The sequence below is a fragment of the Lagopus muta genome, chromosome 7, assembly GCF_023343835.1.
Source record: "Lagopus muta isolate bLagMut1 chromosome 7, bLagMut1 primary, whole genome shotgun sequence".
Classification (NCBI taxonomy): Eukaryota; Metazoa; Chordata; class Aves; order Galliformes; family Phasianidae; genus Lagopus; species Lagopus muta.
Genome location: NC_064439.1, coordinates 50,770,078 through 50,795,684, shown reverse-complemented (window position 1 = coordinate 50,795,684; position 25,607 = coordinate 50,770,078). Strand labels below are relative to the sequence as shown.

Genomic DNA, 25,607 nt, shown 5'->3' with positions numbered 1-25,607 from the left:
CATCTTTCTCCCCGTCTCCTGCCAGCACCACTACGGAGAATGGAGATGGGCATTTCCTGACAGCTGTCAAGATTTACCTGGTAGATCACAGGTTGGAATTTGTGTTTTGTGTACTCGATCCCCCAATTGAAGAGTGAAAGAAATGAAACAAATGGCAAAAAATTCTACTCCGGACAAAAAAAAAAAAAGAAAAAAGAAAAAAAGGTATTATATTTATGACAATAAATTATAGTCTCTTTCTTAGTGGTGAACAAAGCAATGACTAAAGACAAAAAGCTCTGCTTTCAACCCAACATTCAGCGTTCATCCAACAGTGGCAATGGGACAGATCTGCACACTTCAGCCCACTCCTGCCAAAGGTAGACACTTCACACCTCTCACATCCTAACGACAGAAATGACAGTTCTCCAGTCACGTACAAGAGCAGCTCTTTCATTTCTCCCACCTTCCTGCATCCAAGCACACAGCAGTCACGCTCCCAGCATCGCTACAGCCCTCACTCTGCTGCCCAGAAACGACATCTGGAGACGCAGAGAACAGACTGGAACAAAGACCAAGGGGCAAGGAGCTGACTCCTTCCCCCATCTCTCCCACCAGTACTTCACAGCACAAGCAGCTTTTTTCCTGAGGAACCACACGTGCGTGCAGCCATCCAGTTCCAGGATCTGCAGAGTATCTGCTCTTCTGAACAAGCACTCGATTGGCTCTGTCTGAACATGCTGCCTCACCAGTACCTAAGTTTCTCAAAAAAAATTAGCCTCAGTACCCCACTTGTACACTGTAGGGAAGGAGTGCCTTGCTCACAGCTTCATCCAGCTTAGAGAGGAAAGGAAATCACTTCAAATGTGTGGGAGTGGCTGGCAGTCTTGCATTATACGTTAGAGAAACGTTCCTATTGCAGGGCTATCTCAAATGCTTTCCTTGTACTATTAAACTCTCTCCACTTCACACAAATTCTTAACAATGCTAAAAACACTGTACAAAACCACATTAAGGCACAAAATGATAAACAAAAAATGCAGCCCACTGGAGGTCTCAAAGGAGCTAATTCAAAAGAAGCTGGCCTTGTAAAAGTACATACTTCATTTATATATTTATATATACATATATACATATACATATATATGTAAACTATATATATTTATGTATGTATAAAGCTTCTTTGTCAATAACAGCAAGTATAGGGCAAATGAATGCGGCTCAACATCAGTTCTTATTCCTGGCTGAGACAGGATCTGTGGTCACAAGAGAAACTGAAATAGCTTATAGGGCCCCTAAACAATTTGCTGCGAGCAATCATAAATTATTACACATTTAGGTACGCAGACATGGCAGCATAGGTTAGCTTTCTAAGGGTGGAACATGACCATGCTTCGCTCTCAGTGCCTTGCTCAAGCTTTATAAAAGCAAGGAAATACAGATGTGAAGAAAATCAAAGTTGGACTGAAGGACACCGGAAGATTCACAGGTGAACTGCAGAAGTTAATGTCCCCCAGACAAGCAGCCTTGGGCAAATGGCTAAGCTGTAAAAGAAATGAAGAGCACTTTTTGTCTTAAAGATCAGCATTGCAGGGAGGATCAGCAACACACAACAGCACAGCTGCCATTCTCTACCAGAGATGCCCAGATAACATAAGTGCTCCATTAGCCTAAAGATTCATATTCAACTTCTGCTAATTGCCAGCCCCAGAAATCAAAGGAAATCATGGTGGTAGCTTTTCAATACAAGGAGAAAAATAAAAAAGCGAATGTCTGATTTCTACAGAGTATGAAAGGCATCTCTGCATTACAACACACCCTACCTTGATTACTCAAGGACTACTGGTTGCTTCCCTACATAAAGGTCTCAAAGGAGCAGGATGGTGCGGCTCCACAGAAGATGAAGCCTGATAAGACGGTTTAACCCAGGTGCCTTCAAGTGGTGGCAAGCAGACCCCTGCCAGTGAAACGTGATGGAAAAATTCACACTGCCCCATTCAGTGTCACACTGCTTCTCGTTCAGATTTCTTCTTTCCGAGTGCTTTCTGCCCTCCACCCTTACAAGCAGTGCTAACCACATCACAGCACCACTGTCTGCGCTGCTAATAAGCTGCTTCACTTTTGTGTGACGAACAAATGCTAATGACAAAATGCTGAATCTCCTGCTCCCTACAGTTAGAACATTCCCAGTACATTTGAAACAAGAAAGTTTGCAGCAACAAGGAAGAAAAACAAACAAACAAACAAACAAAACAAAAGAACCCAAACACTATCTTAAGAGTTTCTATTCATTGTTTTACAGCAAGAAAACTTTTGTCAGAGTTTATTATAAAGGAATGGCACATGGAAACCAAATAAATAGTTGAATGGTTAACAGTATGCAATATAATACCACTAAATTTCAATTACATAAAAATTAAACTTTGGAACAGCATCAATATGAAAGATTTCTAAGACAACCAGGACTCAGTCCAAGATCCTCAGATATCCATACATTGCAAAAACCAGTCAATTCTGATGCCCGGTTAGTCCTGGTTTTATTCTGTGAGGGACTGTGTCCACTGAGAACTGTGACCCATCCATACTGCTCCTAACCCAACTCCGCCCCATCGTGTACATACGGTTTTTCCAAGTGTCTAAGGGGGAGTGATTAGGAAGCACGAGGTATGAGTTGTGCTTCATTGTTGCAGAGGTTATAGCATTTTCTTCCTCATCTGATAGCTATGCTGAAAAAGGTTATGCAATTTAGCCTAAGGATGCTTCTTTCTTCCTAAAGCAGCACTTAGAACAGAACAAAAGGAAGGCAGCGATGACCTCCGGCTCCCAGTAAAACCTCAGTTGGGTTTGGGAGGGCAGGGAAGCGGGGGCAGAAATTAAGGGCTGGTTTACCATAGATGGACAAACTGCCTGAACTAAAAGGTTGAAGCAAGGAGTGAGAACTTCAATAACTGCTGCAAATGACTTGGTCATTTTCTTTGTCACCCACTCATCAGCAGTGTGCAGACACACCGAGCTGGGTTCTGTTGGTGCACCTGGCCCAAAACAGGAGACAGAGGGAGCAGCAGCCTGTGGGCTCTCAAGAGACTGCCTGGGGAGACTCACCGCTCTCCAGAGCAGAACCTTACTGTGCTCCCAAAGACACTGCTGTTTCTGGAATCGCCTACTGATGAGATGGTCTTTACCTGTGGGACATCTGCACTCTTGCTAGAGAAACCTAGCTCGCTGTTTGACTACATGCTAAATCCAAGTCTTCGGATGGGATAAAAATGTAAATACATACGTACTGTAGTTTTGAAATCTGTCAAACCAGTCGAATTATCTCATGTATTTTTTAGATCAGCAGATACATCCACTGAAGTCAGGAGTGCTAAGAAATATGTGAGGAAAACCCAGCGTTTAATATTTGCATTGCGTGAGAAAACATATCCTAAAATATACTTCTCTTGACATCTGCCACTGAAACTCTTCAACTTCTCCAGAGCATCAGAGCAATTAACAGAATTTGTCTTCTATCCAGAGGCAAAAAGAAAAACAAAAACAGAAATAAAAATTACAAACAAAAATAAGCTTTCATCTTTGTTAAATTCCTGCCAGCCACTTGAAATCTTGTTTACTTCTTCCATGAAATTAAAAACTTGGCACATTCTCCTTAGATGCCACCTATCAACGTTTCCTTTTATCTAGAACATTCATTGCATATCAGAGATTTCCTTGGCTAGGATATTTTGCTTAGTAGAAAACACTGCTATGAAGTAACACACAGTTCAATAAATGAATTCTCCTGGTATTTCTTGCAGCAATGGTTCCTCAAACTTAAATCGTTTGGAAATGGCTTTCTGCTCAGTTGCTTTTTCTTTTTCTGACTGCCTACATTGTCCCAGCGTATATGAAGCTACTACAATTAGCTCTTCTGTCATCATCGATTCTTCCTCTTCAGCCTTCTCAACATCTCCAGCTTTTTCAGAGGCAGAATCTGCATTTTTCTGGACGACATCACCGTTCTCCCCTCCTGTGCTCTTATTCCAGGCCCTGCAAGTAGGTTCCTCACTTTGTTCTAACCAGGGGTGCTGGAGACATTCCTCAGCAGTTGCTCGTTCCCTGCAAAGGAACAAAGAAATGTCCCCGTGAACTTAAAATTTAGTAAGATACTCGTACAGTTTTCTTCTAAGGAAATGAACGTACTGGACTGATAGAATTACTAAAAATGTTCTGATAGCTACTTTTTACCCCAAAAGACCAACAGTCCAAGAAGATAAACTGTTAATATTTGAAATAAAGGAGTTCATAGAATCTTAAATACCACAGTTTACCATACTTCTGAGCAACTGTCTTTTTCCTTAAATTTATGAAAATCATGCCATATTTACATTCAAGTATTTCTACAAACAAACAAACAAACAAACACCAACAAAACTCAATCAATTAAACCACCAAGATACAGTAGGCAACTCTGGTGGTTGAGATGCCACGAGAAGAATTCTGGAACTTGCACAGAAAGTACAACTTCTGTTTTGAGAGCTGGAACTTCCAATTTGCCCCCCCTAAGAAAAGCATACTACTGAACGACTAAGAGTAAGGCGCTCTACTAATACATCAGAAACAGAAGACTCAAAGCACAGCTCACATAAGAGACACCAGCAGGGCACACACATCGAAAGCCAGAATACTGCACCACACTACACTGCATTTCCAATCTTCTGAATCTTCTGCAATCTTCAATTCTAATTGCTGTAGTTGGATACATTCAGAACATGCAAGTCAGGAGGGATATGGAGAACTCTTTTAATGTGTATGAAAAGTAATATTGCCTAAAGTTGCCTTGTACTTCAAAAAAAAATAATTCAAGTATTCGCATTAAAATGTCTATGCATAGGGCAGCTGAAGAGCTGTGTGTTATACTTACTCAGGTTTCTTCACCAGCAAAGTTTTCATGAAATCCACAGCAGACTCTGATATGAGGTCAAAGTCTTCTCCAGAGTAACTTACATTCATTTGAGATATATTTAAGAATGTTTCTTGTTTGTCATCCCCTAAGAAGGGTGATATCCCTGTTAGCATAATATATGCCAGTACTCCAATGCTCCTGAATTGAAAGCAAAATACAAAAAAACCAGTTGTTTTGTGTTTGGCTTTTCCTGTCTTGGCTGTTTTCTTTTTAAGCATTCCAACAGTGTTATGGTGATCATTTGTTCAACTCACCACATGTCGGTCGCTGTACTGATTGGGTCATAACTCAGAATTTCAGGAGCTGTTCAGGGAAAAAAAAAGTTATATTTTTTCTCATACCCAGACACGATACTGTATTTAAGAGTGCAGAAGCAGGCACGTGGAAAAATTTTTAATAAAAGACTGTCATGCTTCAAGTGGCTTATAAATAGGTATTTATATTCAAGTTCTTTAAATTATTACTGTCATTGGTTAGTTTCAGGTAAAAAGAAAAATGCTTTTTACTGTCATCTTCAGAAGCAACGATCATCTCTTTACCAATTAAGAATGCTTTACACAAACCTCCTATTGAAAAACAATTTCACTATCCAACATGCCACACTGCAGCATGAAAACCCACACCCACAAAGGATATGCTATATATAACAATGTTTTTCAAAGCCTGAAACGATTTTACTTCTTAGTGAAATGGACACAAAGCCCACCAGGCTAAAATACCATGCCCAGTAAGAGCATGCATTTTTCAACCTCTCAGCCAAGTAATACTTGTCGTCACTGCTCAGATTTGTTTGAAGTGTGTACTCATCTTCAGCACAGGCACAGAATTGTCAGTTACTAGTCTGGTGATTCCAGCTTCTACAGCAGTATCACTTTTAATGACTTGATCTTCTGACACAGGAATTACACAGCCAGTGTGGCATTCATCAAGTTTTGAGACAATTCTCCATTGCTGACAGTACCCTCCTCCTTAAGGCTACACCACCATTGTAGGAACAACTTACCCACATATTCTGGAGTTCCCATAATTTCTCTTAATTCCTCACTGCTCTTCACTATCCTGGAAAGGCCAAAATCCACTATCTTTATGTCTCCCAGTGGAGACTTACTGGTTAGCAGAATGTTTTGTGGCTGAAAAGCAAAGCAAGCAGATGTTCGAGATCACCAAAATCTTAAGTCTGCGGCACCATAAAATTGCATAATTCTTTTAGAATAACAACGATACGTTCCGTAACACATACAGTACCCAGGACTTTTATTTTCTCATTTTTAAATCAAAGGTGGACTTGAAGAGACAAACTGGCTCAAAGCAGCAGCAGGATTTTCAGTTAAGAAGTGAAAATTAAGCATCTGCCTTTCTTAGCTTAGAACTCATACAAAAGACACACCAGTAACTACCATTTAGCAAAAGGATATGAAGATTTTCACATTTGTACCTTTAGTCCTTCATACCACCTTTCTTCCCTCCTTGTTCCATCCAACGTTCCCTCCTTGTTTCTTCCTGGTATAAGATATCTCCTGTTTAAGCGTCCAAAAACACTCAAGTTCATGTTTTTTAAACTGTTACGAAAGTTTTTTGCCTATACCCGTTTAAAGAAACTCTGATGCAACTGACCTCAATCTTGTTCCAACAATTGTATTACAGAATACTAACTGAAGAACAGTAAAAAGAAAAATACAGCAGCCTGAAAAACAGGTTTTTAAGAGCATCACGTTGGATAAGCTTGTTTGCTCTGATGTCACTAGATCTTGGCTGCCATTCCTCAACACAAACTCTGCAGTCATTCAGAAGTCCCTTGCCTTCTATTTTGAATGGCAGCTGCTGGGTTTAAAAAAATATTTTAAAAAAATCTTAAAACTTTAGACAGGGGGTCTTAGTTTCAAGCAACTGAAGCATATCATTGCCAGACCAAGTCCCTGTCTCCCCACACTGGGCCAGTAGTTACACTGTGCTGTCATTAACTTCCGCAAGCAGGAACACTGACATTTCACACTATGTTCACGCTTCTGGTAAGCCTGACTTCCATGAAGGCTTTATTTCCTGAGAACTTGGATTGAAAAGGGAGGAGGACAAGTGAGTATGAACAGAGAAGCAACCACTGAGGGATACAGTCCAACTGGAATAACACCAATATCTACAGTTTTCTCCTGTTTTTTCATTTTTTTTTCATTTTTTCATTCCCATGAATGTGATGGTGTGATCTCACATTAACATCCTTCCTCTTGATAACAGAAATAAAGCTGTACAAGAACACATTAAAATCTTGGCCTGGCTCTTCTTGCTAAAAGAAGCAATAAATTCAAGTTCTTTAATTCCTGTAAAGTTAAGCCACATTATTTAAAAGGAACTCCAAGATGTCTATTTTCTATTTCTAAGTGTATGCATTAACAGTAGCTTACTTCTGCTTATAAACTGGTGGCCATACAAAGGATTTTGGAGCTGTATATTACCATACTCACATTTTCTATTCTGTATTTGTATTAGAAAAGCAAACATCTGAAAAAAAGAAAAAGGTGGCAATGCCTCCTTAATAAGCCTCTCAGATGTTCTTCTTCAGTGGGAAATTTAGTCATGTTCTGAAGGGGCAAAGAGAACGCATGAGAAAAGCATTTGCTCTCTATATTTAAATGAGGAAAAGTTTTTAATGGCAAGAAATTGTCTGCAGTGCAAACCATCCCTAAATCTATTTGTACTGAAATAACACCAGGATTCTTCTTTTAAGGAACTACTACAAGGTTCAAATGAGCAACAGTGCAAACCCAGCTTTAAATCCCAAAGATGCTGTAGCTTTAGAACTGCCATCAGCACTCAATTACTCTAAAACTTAAGGAAGAGGAAGATCATTTTCTTACACCTATACAGTGATTTCTCCTTTTTATTTATTCATTTTTCACACTGCTCTAATATATCTAGGCCTGACTGTACGTTGATCTCCTGCAAAGACCAGAGATACCCAGCCAGGCCAGAGTCTTGCTTACCAGCCATTTTGCAAAGGGCCTTGCACCCAAACAGCAATGACATGGTTAATGTAAACTGGCAGATAGCAACATTTATCAGCCTTCCTCCCTACTGCAGAGAGGCTTACAGGTTCTAGTTCAGATCCTTGCATGACGTATACTGAACAAAAAATAGACTGAATGGACCACTTTACAGGATCAGCATGCAGACAGAGTTCACGTTATATGGCCACACAAGTCTACCCTAATGCCACGTTAGCACCACTAGAAACATGTACCTTAGGAAAGATGGTAAAAAGAAAATGAACGGAGCTGAATTTTTCTAGACATACTATCAGCATCAGATTCTTGGCCTTTAGGAATTGGTTGTGCCTCTAGCATCGTGTACAAGTGAAAAGCATAAGTTGTTATTGTAAACATTGGCCAATCTTACATCTATCAGTAAGCTAGATTACTACTGTCACATGAAAGAGAGCACAGCTCTCCTGAGTTCTGAACTTCAGTGTACGGACAAAATAAGATGATACACACAAAGATCTGTTCTCGTCTAGCTTTTGAGATAAGTTGCACAGATCATTTATAACAAGTGCGCTTAGTAAAATGGACACCCTTCAAACCTACCTTGCAAGTAGGTTTTGAAGTCTTATAAACTGATGATAACAGCAAAGTCCATATACTGCATATTTTCCATTATTCTAGAAGTCTCTATCAGAGTTTGGCTATAGTATTTCTTGTAAATTTTGGCTTTCAAAAGAGTAAGACTAAAGATGCATAATTAAAGTAACCTGAAAAATTAATGAAGTTAACCATCTAATTCTACACAGAACAAATGATATGACTTTTTTGGCAGATAGTTCTTAAATGAGGAAATTTTTTCATGAAACCCTTGAGTACTGCAGTACATTTTGGCAGCTAATAGTTGTCAGAAGTTTTATCATCTGTTTCTACACGTCTGTGCAGAGAAAATTGTGGCCAAGCTTCCTGAAAACAGGAATTACACAATGAATTATAAGAACAAATTGGGAAAGTAGATTGGTTGGAATATCCTGACTACATTGTGTGTAAAAATAGTTAAGCATTCAATCTTAATCCGCTTGGAATACTGATTAAAAAAAAGCATGATGCAGTTGAAATGTCCTCAACAAGACACTGCCTCCTCCATCATTCAATTATCCTACCTTCTGAACATTAGTATAAAGTGACACCCAAGGCTTTTTCAAATTACAACTCTGCTAATTCCTCACAGCACACAACATCTTGGGAACCACGCAGAAGGAAAAAGGTGCCTGTTGGATAAGCAGAGTAACACACACTACAGGACTGCACTGCTTAAAGCAGTTAATTGGCCATGTGCAGCTTTATCTGTCTCAGACAAGCAGTAGCCAGTCCTTCCCCAACTTACCTACTTTTTTATTGTAATTTATGCTCTTTTCCATTCCTAACTAATTAAGTTTTACCAAACGCAATCAAGTCAAACAGCTGATGAAAAAAAGAAGCTTCCCTTTCTCTGCAGCTTTTATGTGCCATTAAGAGGAGACGAAAGACTCCCAACTACGCTCTATGCACACCCTGCAAATTAAATAAAATCAAAACAATGTTGCTGAATGATTTTTAATTTACACTCAGCAGCATTATATTTGCTCTTCTCTGAGACAAAACTGGATTATACGTTATTGTATTTTGCTATTAAAAACACATGAAGTTTCAGCCATGTTTCACAAGAGACACACTTTTGGAAAGAAATAATTGGGCATCAACGCTGCTAAGCCACATCAAAATACTCAGTTCTTCTCATATGAAAGTTTTGCAGCTAGCAAAAAGGCAGACAGTAGCAACAGCAAGCTGTCAGCCTCACAGATCCAGTTGATCAGCTTTATAATACAAGACTAAGACAACAAGCTTACAGTTTCATCTTCACGGCCATTTTAACAAATTCTTCTTCTGGGGGTAGAACCAATGGGTTAATAAGCAATCACAAAGACCAGCACCCAACTAATTATGTTTTATTTACACCCAACTATTTATGTTTTAAAGCTAGCAAAGCAATATTGGGTCTCTTAGCCTCTGACAACTGGACATGTTCGATTTTACAACATCAGCTTTTCTGCTCAGTTGGAGTTGTTTGAGCAAGCTTTCTTCTAAGCTTTGAGAAAGCAACTTGTTTGCAAGCTGGAATCAACTCTCCAGCGTACTTTCACAATTAAGTACTGCAATAACATAAAAACACAGCAATTTCTTATTAGACACCCAGATGCCAGGGCTAAGGAACACCACAGCTTTAACTTCAAAAACGTACATAGATTGTCCACAAAAGACACGTTCTAATTTCACATACGTTGCTTCAAGGAAATTCAGTGGAAATACTTTTGGCCAGCACAGTCAATGTACAGACACAGCAGAAACCTGAGTACCTTCTATAAACATACCAGAACTTCAGTCCTTTTGGACACTTGCCACTTGCTAGGAGATTCTCATTAAATATTAGTACACTTATTTGATATGCGTGACTAAATCAATGGGTCACAAAGTTTTAAAGCACTCTAGGGTGATTTAAATAAATGGTAACACAAACAAACAGATGAGATATTTGTGTACAAATGTTACACATTTTCTGCTCCATCTGATGAATGGTTCATGATTTTCTGTTAAATGTAAGGTATGTAGAGCTTGATATAGGAATCTACTGGTAGCTTTGTACAAAAGTGCAATGAAGTATAAATAAGGATTCTGGCAACAGAAAACGTGTGGTGCCTTACTACTGAGTAAAAAATAGAGGAATTAGACACGTAGGAGTATTAGACAATTTTAACACAAATGCTTTTAATACTGGTTTGCTTAGAAAAGTAGTTCAACCTCAGAATAAAATTGCTTTGATTAATAAGAACATACGGATGAAAGCTGTATAAAATTAGTTTTAGCATACTAAAAATGGAAAATAATTTTCTGGAGCCCTGGGTTACAACTTACATCTAAACTATATGCAATACTCTGGATTTCTTATAACAAAGAAACCCATTTCTTAGCATAAAATTGTGTCCTTAGCATGATGAGACCAGTAAGGAAGCCAGCAGTTAAGAAGTATGAAAAGTACTGCAACAAGTTTACCTTTAAGTCAAGATGAACAACATTGTTTCTGTGCAAGAATGAAACTCCTTCTAAGATCTGCTTCATAAGTCGTTTCACATCTTTCTCTTTGAAGGCCTCCTCTCCTTCAGCAACACACTGGTCAAAGATCTCACCTCCAGCAGCACTACAGAACAGCATGAATGTTATTATTTCAAACACTAAGCTAGAGCACCCATTTTATTACACCAGCACAGAAAAGATCAGCAGGTGGTATCATCCAATGGTGATATTTTCAGTTATTAAACATTTTGCAAGCTCTAATGGCCTAGGAAGACTGCCATGTCAGTATGACAGCTTTCAAAAGAAGCAAAGATTAATATTCCATGACTTAAGTAAAGTAGATTCCACAGAAACCGTTGAGACTATTTTGGAAATGTTACTGACCGTGCTCAAGAGATGAATGCCACATTTGTTTAAAGGCAGCACTTACCAAAGATGTGTCTTTTGCTATTTCTATTAAGCTATATGGAAATTTGGCCAAAGTAAGCTTGCATAAACTCAATGCAAAACAATTCTGCTCCTAACTCTCCTCAAAACACTTTGTACAGACTCAGAAAAGCCTAAAGTTTATAATGGAGTTGTTGTGAAAAATCTGGTGTACTGGGACACATTAAGTTTCTACACGGCTTTCATCTCAAAATACTGAAAGTTTTAGCTCTCAGAGCTTGATAAGATAAGCTTCCTTATCTTTTGCCTAAATGTGCTTAAATAAATAACAAAAAAAATAGGAAAATAACTACAGATGAGCGAATGTTTTTCAAGTACTCCAAAGCAACATGCAAGATCATCTCTGTAGCAACAGAAATAAGCATAACAGAGGTTCCATCTTAGGACAAGAATGGGCAAAAAACCATGAGAATGGGGTGCTTGCACACATGGATTGCTGAATTGCTACTGCTCAGGGTGTAGATGAAATCAACTTGTGTGTGAAATCCCATAATCAGCTGAGTGACAGACAGTGAAACCCCCCGAGGACAGCTGTCTTCATTACCTCACAAGGACTTCGCCCAAGTGTTGATCTTTACTGGGAAATAACAACAACTGCTACCCCGGCTTGCTTTCTTATGATAAGTTATAATACCTGAGCCACCCAGAAGAGAAAGGCATTTTCAAACAGGGACCAGACAAACAAACAAGGCAGTTCTATAAAATGGTAAATCTGGATTACGGACTCTGAGAGGAAAAAAAAAAAATAATCACTTAAATATGTTCAATTTTTTAGTTTTATGAATACTAACTTGGTTGATGTGGCCCTTGTGCCTTTATTTCTTTTTATTTTACCTTCCCAGATAGCCCCATGTTATTTAAAACTCTCCTGGAGATTGTCTTGCAAGAAAAAGATAAATTTAGAAGATGGTTACAACTCAACTTTTCACACAGAGCTTTGCATTTCTGCTCATTACATCGGCTAACTGACACAGCAGTACAATTTGCTTTATTAAAATAAGATTTTTTTTTCCTTCAAACAAGCCTATTAAAAAAAGCCTATTTTCTTAATCCTGTACCAAAGATGGCGTAACTACAGAATGAGAGCAGTTTTCATGAAGGGAGTGTTAATACAACTCTTGAAAAACGCATGCCCTCCTGACACTGGTCAGTACATTTCTTCAGCATGTTTTTATTTAATTCAAGGAAAAGACAGCTGTATTCTAGCTTTGGGCAGACTCAGATACTAATTACCTGTTTAAAATGGAGGCGAGATCATTTATTCTAGCATTTTAAATCACATTCCTTTTTTAAAAAAGCAACATCACTTGGAACTTCAAGATAAATACATTAACACACCTTCTGTAACCAGTGAAAGAAACAAATTCCCTTTTAAGAATGTCATTCTTAGGTTACTTGGAAGACTGATTTAATTCCTTGTAGCATTTTGATTTAACATACATTTAGTGAAAACCCTACTACCAAAACTACTGATCTGTTTTACAGCAGCAAGGCTGGGGTTTTGCTGCAATTTCGCTGCCACTTGCAACAAGAAAAGCATCAATTCTGTCATTTCTATCTGTGTGACATAGGACTCATTCCCCAAAACAGCTGCCAAACAGGATCACACTTCTTTCTTTAATAAGCTTTTATAAACTCAGCTGAGAATCAGCATGAGGTAGGCCTCATAAGGCCCTATTTGCTGTATGCCCATTTTATACACATATGCTTACAAATTAGAACACTAGAAGTAGACACCAAGCTAAACCACAAGCTACCCAGAATTTTAATGTTACACTTAAGTAACTTGGAATTAATTTTCTTAGAAATCAAAGCAAGAAGAAGTTGAAACAAAACATCCCATTACTGAAATGAAAAAAAACAAGATAATGAGAGTAGCAGACACTAGATACAAAAAATACTTTTATTTCTGAATGGTTTTAAGTAATCTGCAGTCATTTTACAAAGATGATGAACCTAGGCATCTTCAGAAGTGAGCCAAACAAATAAAGCCTTTGGACATGCACATCCACTTCATGACTTAAACATGGCTGTACCAGCCACCATACAACAGTATTTTGCTTTACAAAGAAGTTTCACATGGCAAAAAAAAAAAGTTTTAAACATGCAGTGGGTTTTTTTTTTTTTTTTTTTTTAAATAAATCAACTTCTCTACTTAGGACGTAGATAGAAAAACTGCTTCCAGACAATTCACTTCATCTCAAAATTGCCACATTTGAACCTAGAATTAGTGATTCTTTAGAAGAACACGGGAAATTTGCAAACTTCCTTACTGAGAGCAGCTCTGTGTATCGCTGCTGTGAAGCCAGCTTAACCGCCTCCTTTAGGGAAACAGTCTGCTGAGTGGGAGCCTCTCAGTCACAGCTGTTGAAAGCACAATGTCAAAATGAACTCCTAGAAGATTCTCCTACACATCTGTGCCAAATTTTGTAATGCTGCTTAGCAATATTTTCAATTTAGTTATTCAGGATTCCTGATCTAGAGAAGAGATGAAAATACCTGTAAGTATTTCAAGCACAACATTGCTATGATCTCAGCATTCCTGCAGACCAATAGTTCCCAGGTGCTGACCATGTACTCATTTTTTCCCTCCAAGAAATCATCTTGAATAAGTTTTGCTTCATAGTGCTAATTATAAAATAACTGCCCTGCAAGTTACTGGGTACCCTGACCCTTCTCCACAGAAGGCAATAAAGAAAAGAATTGTCTTTAGGACAATAAATTATTTAGGTGAACAAGTCACCTTACTCTGGAAAAGATGGGTAAGGAAATAGCTAGGGGCACAACTTCTTCAAACTCAAGAATCGTTTAGAATACGTTATTTCTCTAGTACACACTCCCTTAGCAAGGTGTAGAAATAAGATGTGATTCATTTCCAAGCTTAAAAGCTGCAGTGACCAGCACTCCTTAGAAATTCACGTATTTGTGACAGTACTGTTGTTGTACCACTAACTTCTGTTTAGTCTCAAGCTAAATCCAAGTGCTTTTCATCACTGAAACCATGCTAACATTTTGTTATTCTTATCAGAATAACTGAAAAGCTGAAAGTCAGCTGAAGTCTAGAACATTAATCACGGTTACAACTACACTGACTTTAAATTCAGTGGAGACTGAGCCTTTTCCTTTGGATGTTTTCATGCACTGTACAAAATTCTACATCCTGCTTCTTTCAAGTGCATTCACAACGCATTAACACTGTGCTGCTCCTCAGCGAGGTGTGCCATTAGATGGCAACTATGAGAGCAAAAGTACTGACAATTTCTGCAGTGCAGGTCTACCCTAACTTACCACTGCGCCCAAAGACAGACATGACTGAAAATCCATATCTGATGAGGACATATGAGTAGAAAAGCATTCTTGCACATTAAACTGCATGGACTGTTTTCTTTCTGTTCTCAGTTCCCAGACACATGCATACTTCCCCTGCCCCCATGGTCTTTCCTATCAAGGAGCCTAAGAGCTGAATGAAATGCAGAGAGCAAGGTAACCAACAAAGTTTCTCCCTAAAACACCACTGCTGATCTGAGATAGCCATTAGGTACTAAACCTTTGTTAACTGTTCTAACAGGTAGACAAGGTGCAAACATTGGAGCAGCACAGTTATTATCACCACAGAACAAGCAGTAACATTACACAGGTCCAATAGGTGGAAAAAGTACTTCATGCACACATCAAATAAACCCCAACCAACTCAAGATGATGGAGGTAACATTCCTCTTGCTTGAAGTAAGCAAGATGGAAGTCTACTATATATATATATACACACAAGATTCCAGCAGGTAGCTATTCGACTCACATCCTGTTCTGTGCATCCAACAATACTTCCCTAGATTTTGAAGTTACACACAAGTTTGTTTAAAATGTGACCCGCTAACAAGCTAACATCTATTCCTAACACAGATGTATAAGCATATAGTGATGAACACTTACAAAAATGCCTGCTCTGAAGCACCAGATGCACTGTTTTTCTTTCAAAAGAATCAAAAGTCATAGGTTTTACATAATTACTGAACTCAGAAGTTGCAAGGAAAAAGCAATTTTGAAATCTGAATATGTCAGGTTTTCTGGACTATTATGTTTTTCACTAAACACCCTGGTTTTTATTAATTCAATTTTCACTAAAATAGAAAAATGTCACTGTTCCATAGGGTAATTCCAGGCTTTACACACCACCCCTTCAGACTAGCTCTTCAATTCTCTGCAGTTCATTTGCACATAACCTCAAGAAGTCAGTGTCTGCATGGATACAGAGTTCTGCCATCCTGCAGTTTAAACTAATGCTAAAGCCCCATTGTTTTCCATTGCTCGGAACATACGTTAACACTATGTGGGCAATTTTAAGTATGCTATCTGTCAAAGCTGGTAGTATTTTAAAGACAATCCTCCATGTGATTAAGATTGCTCCCCGCAAAGGTGAAACAGCTGGCCTCCCTTACAACAGATCCAACCTCAAGAGAGGAAACTTCTAAATCTTAGCAGATAAAGTTACTGGGCAACGATTAAGCATTTTTCTCCTTCCCATGATAAGGATCTGCCACACAGACCATGAAGCTTAATAGAAACCAAAATGCCCCAGAGAAGCTTACAGCCCAGGTACGTTCCTTAATCCTTTGCACACAGAATGTCAGAAATGTACCAGCGTTCATACCTGTGCTGTTGCAACACGCCTCTGGAACATGCTGACATTAAAGAAGCATCCAGATGTATTTGCTGAAGTCAGTGAAAGAGTGTTGTTTTTTTTTAATTTACAACTCCAACACAGCTATTTATCTCTAACAAGGTATGACTGGTGCATGTAAAAATAATCACCATGCTAACTACTGAACAACGTAGTTAATACTTTGTATTAAAAATGTTTCGTAGGAGAACTGAGTTCTAAATGAAAGCCAGCAATTATACATAACAATTATCACAATTTCCATTGCTTGTTTCAAGCTTTGAATTCTACTGCTTGTGTTGTATTCTATGGGAACCAGAAATTTAAGCTGTATTCTCATTAAATCTGTACTACCAGTGTTTAAAATATATATTTTTTCATCCCCAGTAATGGTAATCAGACTCTAGAAGCCTGTTATGCTTTTTGTATTCTAACAAAAACTGGAACATTTTATAAATCACTAACAGCATAACTGCACAAGATGGAAAAAATACATTCAAGAAAGAAGCTTGCCTTCATAAAAAAACCACACAGAGTCTAATTCCATTTCACTGAACTTCAAAAGATGAAATTTCCTTTGACTTCTGAAAAACATCAGATTAGGGCACAAGATTTCTCACCATTCACTTCTGATAACAGAAAAGGGAACAGCTGTACAAACCAGACTGACTTAGCAGGTAGGTCAAGTCACTGCTCAATTACGAGCCCCATGTTACTCTCGCAGTCATTTTATATCTGTAGAGTCTGAACACGATCTCAACTGAGCTGTTCAACAGCAAAAAGCATTTGCCTAACTCTTAGAATCAACATGAGGAAAAACTAAGGCTCTGGAGCATCAGATGAGCATTCACTGCTGCAGAAACCCCCATCTGAACAAACTCGATGCAGGGAAGAAAAACATTTAAGTGTAGAGTCACAAGCTAAATGTCATTATTCAAGGTGATGCAGAATACGAGAGATTCAGACTTAAAATAGTTTCACAAGTCTTATTTTCTCCAAAAAGACACCAGAGTGCTATATTTGGGACATGCCTTGAGTGCAAGCACGCTCAAAAGGTCTTCCAGTAAATGCTGATACAGCTCTCTTGCCTTTTCCATCAAGTGGAAGACAAGTTCTTGTCTGTATCACATTAAGAAAAAAGCAGCTAGTCAGTCTGCAAGCAGTAGTATGGGAGTGCTTACAATTCTAAGCTTGCGTACTTCCTGAAAGAGCTTGCAGTAGAAATACTTAATAGCTTAACCAGACAGAGCAGCCAAGAGAAGGAAAATTCCTATGCTAAATTCCCTAAAAGTATCCTACCCCAGTTAACACTAAGTAAACTTCTGTTTACTTGAATGTTTACCTTGAGAAGTGCTACACCGAGAAAAGTTAGAAATTCTGATGCTGATCATCTTTGTCTATAAATAATTCCAACTCTCACTCCTCAAAAAACCTTAACAAGCCAACAACAAAAACAAACCCCAACAAAACATCTTCAAAACTAACAAACATTCTATTTAGGTCAATTTTGAAGATATTCACAGTTTTTCATTGAGGGTAGAAACGAGCTGTCAACTACAAAGTTCTTCACTCTTGGTTGCAGCAGGTTTCAATGCTTTCATTTAAATATACGACGTTAAGTTTTAATGCCTTTTTCAACACTGGTAAAATGAACAGACTTCATTCTGTCACTGCAATAACAGAAACTTCAGTGGCTGTGCAGGTACTGCTTCTCTCTGCACCTTCTATCAGTGTGGAGCATGCACAGTTCAGATTTCACTAAAAATTTCTTCATTAAGTACTTAGTTTATATTTCAGCTTTGAAAGATACTATACAACTGGAAAATTTCTTACATTCTGCTGTATTACAAGACTGCAATAACTTCCTGCAATACTGATTTTCTTGGCAATTCTTTGAGCTCAAGCAGGTGACAAGCAAGCAATAAAATTGTTTTTCACATTATCCATACAGGTGGAAAAGATTTTTATACTACAGTTTTTAACAAATACTACTGAAGGTTATTCAGAAGTTATTACTAGTACTTACTATTCCAGGACTAAAATCATCTCCGTTGCAGTTTCATAAACTTCATGCAAGTTAATAACCCAAAGGTTGCATTGTGCCAATTCAAGGACTGCAATTTCATGGATTATTTCCATCCGACAGTCTTGGCCCTTTCTTCTTTTTCTCATGAATTTTGCTGCAAACTCTCTTTCAGTGTCTTTTTGGATGCATTTCTTCACCACTGCAAATTTTCCTCTGAAATTAAAGAAGAATTTTAGGTTAGAACTAAGTCCTTTATTGACAACCTCAGTATAATCCTTGTAAATCAATATTTCAGAAAACCTGAGCTAAATCCCTCTTAAGGGACACCTTTACCACATGCTCTAAAATTAGAAAGATGCCTTGCTGAGTGATAGCCTCTGTTCTAAAGAGGTAAGGTTACATCTCCATTCAAAATAACGATTTTAAAACAGAAAACTACAACAGCAAAGCATCAGTTCAAGTAACTCCAAATCTTCAAACATACAGCAGAAATGAACTGTGCTAGTTAGGGAGATTAAGACACCCTTGAGCCTTTCATAAAAAGCTAGTAAAATGGTATACAAGCAAGAAAATTATGCTTTCTGTGACTATACTTAAGCAAACTATCTGTCCAGTTACTATTTCCACCGCTATATTCAAGGCAACAGCAGGCAGCAGCTTCACTGTGCTCAAGATCCCAGTCTAATTATGCTGTGAATATCCATCCTCTTCTCTGTGTTTTCCAAAACAGCACCTCATGCTCTCACTATGACGCACCTGCAAAGACAACAGCCATAGTTTTGATTGCTTCACAGTTCTTAAAAACTCCACTTGTCTCATTGTTCAAGAAACACAAAACATTTCAAAAAGTAGAGAAGTGGGGCCAACACAAAACATTCTAACAGCTCTTGCAGCAATGACAGAGTGAATGCAAACACACTGCAGAACTGAGCACAGTGCTGGACCCATGCTAATGGGTATCATTTCTGACAAAACACAGTGGATGAGTTACACTAAGCCAGCAGGTCCAGCTGAACACACGCCGCAGCACTTTCAGAAGTCTTCCCCCGCAGCGTTTTGGGCTCTTGACTTCCCAAGCCACTCAATTCCATTCATACAGTACTGATTTTTAGAATGAAAAGGTCTATGAATTAGTGCATCACCTAATGTGATGATGAATCCCCATCTCTGTAAGTACAGCCACCTTTTGGAATTCTCACCATACAGGTATAACGTTAGACAAAATGACCATTTTTACTTTTGTGTCGTCATTTTCTTATAAAGCTGCAGGAATAGCTTGGAGAGCCTTTACTCTGTTTCCTTATTTAACTTACTGCAGGGTAGCTGAAACCAATAAAATTAGAGTCCTCATCTCATTTGAAATACAATTACTTGAGTCTTGCCTTTCCTATGGCACAAGCTGAAATGTACAGAATTAACTAATTCAGCTCATGTCAAATTTCTCACTCTCCCAGCTCCTAACCTCGTGACAGACTGCTTTCCACAGAGTAACTGCTGACAGAATTTGTGGTCACCCTGCTCATAACAGAAATTTGTTTCAAAACTGCTCAGCTGGAATTAAGTAATAAGCATCCACAAAGTGGCTATCTGCTAGTCATCTGCTAAAACAATCTAATTTATAACTACTGATACAGTCACAGTCATTCAGGAAGGACATTTTGCATAAGCACCCATTATCTGCAAAAAAACAGGAATAAGAAAATAGACCAGAGCACACCCATACATGAAGGCTGACAAACAGCAAGAAAATGCTTTAAAAAAGCTTTGCAAATGCATGAAAATACAATGGGATTTTGTAGCACTAGGAAGGTGCAGTCAAAAGGTCATTATAAAATGGTTTAAAGAATACAGATGTAACTGCAGAATGCCATGGGAAGAATGGCCACCCAAAGCCTAACAGCTATGTGCCTGCTGCAGATCTAGCAAAAAGCACCAAGCATCTGTAGCACATACAGCTCATCGAGAACACTGAAACATTCCAAAGACCATGCACTCCTGATTCCCAAAATGCTGCAAGGATGCTGTTTCTTTTAAGCAGAGTTCTAGGAAGGCTGTGATCATGCATAACAGTAAACATCCCTCCAGTACTGCCATCCTAACCACAATCAAGAGCAACCATCCTGATGTAGCCACTTGTGTACAATATAAAGTTACACATTTATCAAAAGCACTCAAATTGCTACTGAAGCTGTGTTTCAGCACCAAATCCAAATAGTGCTCATGTAGAAAAGTAGCAGAAAGAAAAGTAATTAAAAAAAAAAAAAAAAAAAGAGATAACAGAACTTGCTGTTAAAGGGTCTTATTTTAATGACTAGTAGCTATGCAGATACTGTGCTGTAGAGGTCTCTGTTCATTGCAGGAGAGTTGGAACAGATGGATCTTTAAGGGTCTCTTCCAACTCAAAGGATTCTGATTCCATGACTGACCCCACTATTCAGGTCATTGATAAGGACGCTGAAGAACATCGGTACCCAGACTGACCCCAGGGTACAAATGTCATCACCAGCCTCTACCCAGACACACAGCTATTGACCACAACAATATGGCTGCAACCGCCCAACCGATTCCTTACCCACTGAGTAGTCCACCTTTCAAATCCGTATATGCCCAATCTAGAGACTAGCATGTGGCATGGGACCAAATAACAGTCTTTGCAGAGGTCCAGGCAGATGACATCAATTACCCTTCCTCTGTCCACCGATGCAGTCACACCATTGTAGAAGGCCACCAGATTGGTCAAACATGATCTGCCACTGGTGAAGCCCTGCTGGCTGTTTCAGATCACCCCCTCATCTTGTACATGCCTTACATAGCTTCTAGGACAATCTGTTCCATGATCTTCCCAGGCTCAGATGTGAGGCTCACCAGCCTGTAGCTCCCTGAGCATTGCCTTTTTAGCCTCCAAAGGTACATTTTCCTTCTGAAAGAACGTCTCTCCAGTGCAGAGTCAAAAGCTTTTAATTCTAGCACCACCAAAACATCTAGTAAGAGTAGTTCAGAAATGTTTAAAACCTTCCAATTGGCAGAGCATTGTTTTTGCATTACGTACAAAACCTATCTGGAAGCAAGTTAATCAGCTAAATGTTGCCAATTTATCACACAGTAGTCACTAAGGAAATAAAACAAAGTTCAAGTAAAAGGAAGAAACAGCGAGAGACCTCGGTGTGCGGCCACACTCATGCTGCTGACTGCACTGGACAGAAGTTGGCTAGGCGATGGAATTGAAAGGACACTGCACAGGAGTTCTGCTGGCTGACAAGTATTTATTACAAGTTGTTCAAGGCTTAAAAAAAAAAATAAAAATCTGACTTGACAAACATGATACTTCTAACTGACAGAACTAATCACTATGCACCTATCTAGGTTCACATCTGAGACTACTTCAGAACCAAAGATGCCGTCCACTGGAAAAATAAAAAAATCAAAGTAAGAAGTTAAGCCAAGAGATAAATTTGTAAGTATTTCCCTTTCGACACAGACTGTGTAGTAGGCAGAAATAAAAACAGGTATGAAAAAGCTTTCCCATAGAGTACACCCAGATGGTGCATCTTTGTGTTTCTTAAGATGTTGCTTATCAAAATTCCTTTCAAGAAACAGATCTGCTATTAAATTGTGAAGACAGCATTACCAGTTTAGCTACGTTAAGAGGAGCTACCAGGGAAGAAGGAAGCTATGGTAAGAAGGAGCTACACTGAAGGAAGAACAGTTTTGAGAGGTAGTATTTCATGTTCCTCTCCAAAGTTAAAAAGTGACTATCAGTTATCCAAACAAACAAAAACGCTTTTAAGGGTGACTTAAATAGGAAACAAGTTGTTCTCAGTCTTCACAAGAGCCTCAGTCAAGAATTATGATTTAAGATATCATATCTGATCATAAAGAAGCTTAATGCCATCTTTCAAGACTGCCAACAGAATTAGCATTATTTTATCTGGCACATAGTATGGCTGAAAGGAAAAGCCTCGCATCACACATCAAATGTCAAATCAGATACACAAGAGCATTTATGTCACACCAACTAATTCTGGTTCTCATAGGCTCAGGGAAACAGAGAACTAACCTTACAGTAATAGTTTCAAGTTGAGCTAAATAGCACTGTCACTATTACAGATAGTAGCAACTACTTTAATATGTTTATTTTACAGAAAGCTTAGAAAAATTTTCTGAGATCCATAACACTATATGCAATTTATTACACAATTCATGTCAAACTTTTTTTTTCCTGGGGGTGATTTTTTAGTACAATTTTCGATTTCCAAAGAGCCAGGTGAGGGAGGTCCCATTTCTGATGTTCGTGAATATTTCCTCACAAAATTTTATTCTCAAATGGTGGAGTCAGCTGCTTGCAAGCCTTGCCTTCACCTTCTCACTTCCCCAACAGTTTCACCTAAGCCAGCAGCTGCTTAGAAATGTGACAGCATACCTCTGCATTCTTACTGATACAGCCAACTGCACAAGACTCACGTATGACTAAGATCTGCACTCCTGAAAGCTACCTGAGAAGCAAGTTTATGCCAGAAATTCTGGAAAACCAATTCAAGAGCTAGGCTACTTTTCCATGAAACCACAGTAAAAAAATGAAGAACACATGATTATTTTGTTCAGTTTTCCTCAGCTGATTAAAATAGTTACTCGTGGTCTGGGTGGAGAACATGCTTGTTTATAAAAAAAAAAAAAAAAAGTGGAATGAGGAAAATCAACTGAATTGAACTTGATACACCTTTACAGGCATGCACTACACACATTTCACTGGCAGAAGATTGCTTGGTTTAGAGCAGTCAATTAAGAATACTCTTATGTTCCAGAGAAAAAGCAGTGCCAACTGTTCAGGCTTTTTTCCAACTCACCTCTAGAACCAGGAGTTTTATTTTTAGTACAGAAATTACGGCTACCAACATGTGCCTAGCTTGTTTGACATTAAAAGAGTGCAACGCCACATCAATAAGCTGAGGAATTAATAGCCTAGTAGTATTTTGTGTGCAATTATCTAGGGGGTATTTTGTTGAGGAAAAAGAGCAAAATATCTGAACACAATTATACTGGACACTTCAAAGAAGCTGCAGGTAATGTGAATCAGCGACAAGAAATTTTGATTGAGGCCGTGTTTCTGGAATATGGAGCTCAGACATCCAGAGGGTGTATCGTACGCATACTCAGAAATATGCATCAAGGCTGCCACCACAAAAATAATTAAAATACCGTTCCTGATTTTACAGTAAAATTAGGCAGCGTACAGATGATAAGGGTAAAGGTCAAGCAACTGTTGCCTTGTCCTGCACAAAGAGCACAAATCTTTGGATTAGCTCATCTCAAATGAGTACTGCTGAAATGGTTTAAGAGCGTGCTGACCAGAAGTGGCATTCTTACAACATTAAACAGAAAGTTCAACATTAAACACCATACAACGTCAAATGAAGAAGTATCTGTGAACGCTCTGATTTGGGGACAATAAAATTAATATGGCTGAAATGTCAGCAACTTAAGTTTCCCATCCAGAATAGCCATGCTTTTGGCATTTCCCCTGAATTTACTGCTAGAAAAAGCAGGTTCTATTTGGTTACACTTGCAAAGGCCTGTTCAACATCCAAGCCAGGCCTATTTGAGTACATAAGCTTTACATCCCCAAAGCCATTTTTTCCTGCAAGCAGAAATAACAAAGCCTGCTTTCCTGTGGTCTCGTACCAAAGTTGTTTCAGTGACATCACAACCAGGTTCCTACCCTGCTAGCCTGCAGTTCTTCCAGCAGTGCTTGTCCAGAACTGCCACCCCTGCCAGCCACCAGGCCCTGCATCTCTCCATTCTTTGATCACCACATGGCCCCAGCTGTGCGCTGTGCTCTTGGCCCCTGCCCACCACCTGCACATGCAGGAATGGGAAGCAGAGCATGAGGCTCTTTCAGCAGAGCCACACTGACAGCCGGGCTGGAGGCCAGCGAGCAGCGTCCTGATGAGCTCATACACCCAGCTTGTGCCGCATCTGCTGCCTGCTCTCTCCTCCAAACCCAACGTACACAGTTCACATTCTCTTCAGAATTCCCATCTCAAGTTCAGCTTTTAAGCAGTTCCCTTGTTACAGGAAAAGAGATGGACACAGAGCGTATGAACGTTCTTTTCCATAGCTGTTTCCTGAGCAAATTCAGCTGCCAAATTAAATGAGCTCTGTGAGCAAGGACTGCCTTTTGTCTTAGGCAAAACCTTGTCCTATTTGGTTGCTAATTTGCCCAAGCCCTTTGCAAAGACAGACCTACTCAAAAGTAAATGTTTGCACACTCTGCAAGCAGATAAAAGCAAAATAATTTCTGCTAAGTGTACGTTATCAACAAAATGCCATACAAAGAGATATGAGTGCCAGAGAGACTTTCTAGGTGCCTTTTTAACTTGTCACAGCGGATTAGCAAAAGTTTCTCTTTAATGGAAGTACTCTCACTTCACACACTTCATGTGTGAAGTACTCGCTGGTTTTTAGACAAACCTAGCAAAAAAGGTATTTGAAACTGAAGGAAAAGCAAACACACACAGTCAGAAGTAGGGACTTCTGTACTGGAAGGGAAGTTGAAAACCTTTGTGGAGATAAAGAGAGGGAAGGCAGCTGGAACTGAAACTCATCCTGCTACTGCAGAAAGGCAATGCCACCCTCGGAACAGACACATAACTCATCCCGACACAAGTACAGGTGCAGAATCAGCCTTTACATAAAGATCACCTACAGCTCCGGCCGCCGGCGACCGCACGCAAACATCCCGAGAACTCTTCGCTCAGGCTGCGCCGTCTGCATCCTTGCCCGCAGCACAGAAGCACTCACTCCAGTAGTGCCCGCGTGCCCTAGAAGGAACCCTCACCAATTCTTCAGTTAGGCCAACGGCCGCCCAGCTCCCAGTCAAGCCCTTACTTGGGGGCAGAGCGGCAGAGCTCCTGAGAGCCGCTGAGCTTTGAATCTAACCGAGCTCAGCCTCCCGCGCCACCTGCGCCGAGCCGCGGGGCCGAGCGCCGTAAGGCAGCAGGGCGGTGTGCCACGGTCAGCCCAGCCGCGCGGCTGGGCGCCCAGGAGCGCAGAACGAGAGCTCGTCTCGCAGCACGTCCTGCCGGACGTTCCATCTTCGCAAACGGAAAACCGCCTCTTCCCCATCGCGGTGCCCGGCCCGGCGCCCTGCAGCTGCCCTGGCGGCGGCCGCACACCCACCTGCCGAGCTCCCTGCCGGGGCTGAGGCTGTAGCGCTGCTGGAAGGGCTCGGTGCGGATAGGCGTGCGGATCTCCGTCAGCAAACCGCCTCGCCTTCGGCCGCGGCCGGCAGCGGACTGAGGCGGGCACTCGTCGCGAGAGCGGCCGGGCGGCGGCTTCTCCTCGGGGCTCATAGCTTCTCCCGTGACGGCGGGACGCCTCTTCCCGCCGCGCTGCGCCCCGACTCGGCGCGGCTTCCACCCGCCCGACGCCCGTCAGGGGAAGGAGGGGCGCGGCGCGCACGGCACAGCGCGG

The 25,607-nt window shown here is 39.9% G+C and overlaps 1 protein-coding gene across 1 annotated transcript; it reads right to left on the bottom strand.

The window, feature by feature from the left end:
- Positions 1 to 2,286: 2,286 nt before the first annotated feature.
- STK17A (serine/threonine kinase 17a) lies at positions 2,287 to 25,607 on the bottom strand. Its single transcript, XM_048952260.1, has 7 exons — positions 25,314 to 25,607; positions 18,138 to 18,350; positions 10,987 to 11,131; positions 5,928 to 6,054; positions 5,179 to 5,227; positions 4,883 to 5,062; positions 2,287 to 4,077 (listed from the first exon to the last, which is right to left on the bottom strand). Exons 1-7 carry the CDS (start codon positions 25,484 to 25,486, stop codon positions 3,744 to 3,746), a joined length of 1,221 nt encoding a protein of 406 aa, XP_048808217.1. The 5' UTR covers positions 25,487 to 25,607; the 3' UTR covers positions 2,287 to 3,743.

Excerpts from the sequence above, each read along its gene's own strand:
- STK17A (XM_048952260.1), bottom strand. The coding sequence starts at position 25,486 with ATGAGCCCCGAGGAGAAGCCGCCGCCCGGCCGCTCTCGCGACGAGTGC. Across the intron at positions 11,132-18,137 it reads ATGATTTTAGTCCTGGAATA|TGCTGCTGGAGGTGAGATCT; the intron begins GTAAGTACTAGT and ends GCTGTTCTGTAG. Across the intron at positions 5,063-5,178 it reads AGTACAGCGACCGACATGTG|GAGCATTGGAGTACTGGCAT; the intron begins GTGAGTTGAACA and ends CTTTCAATTCAG.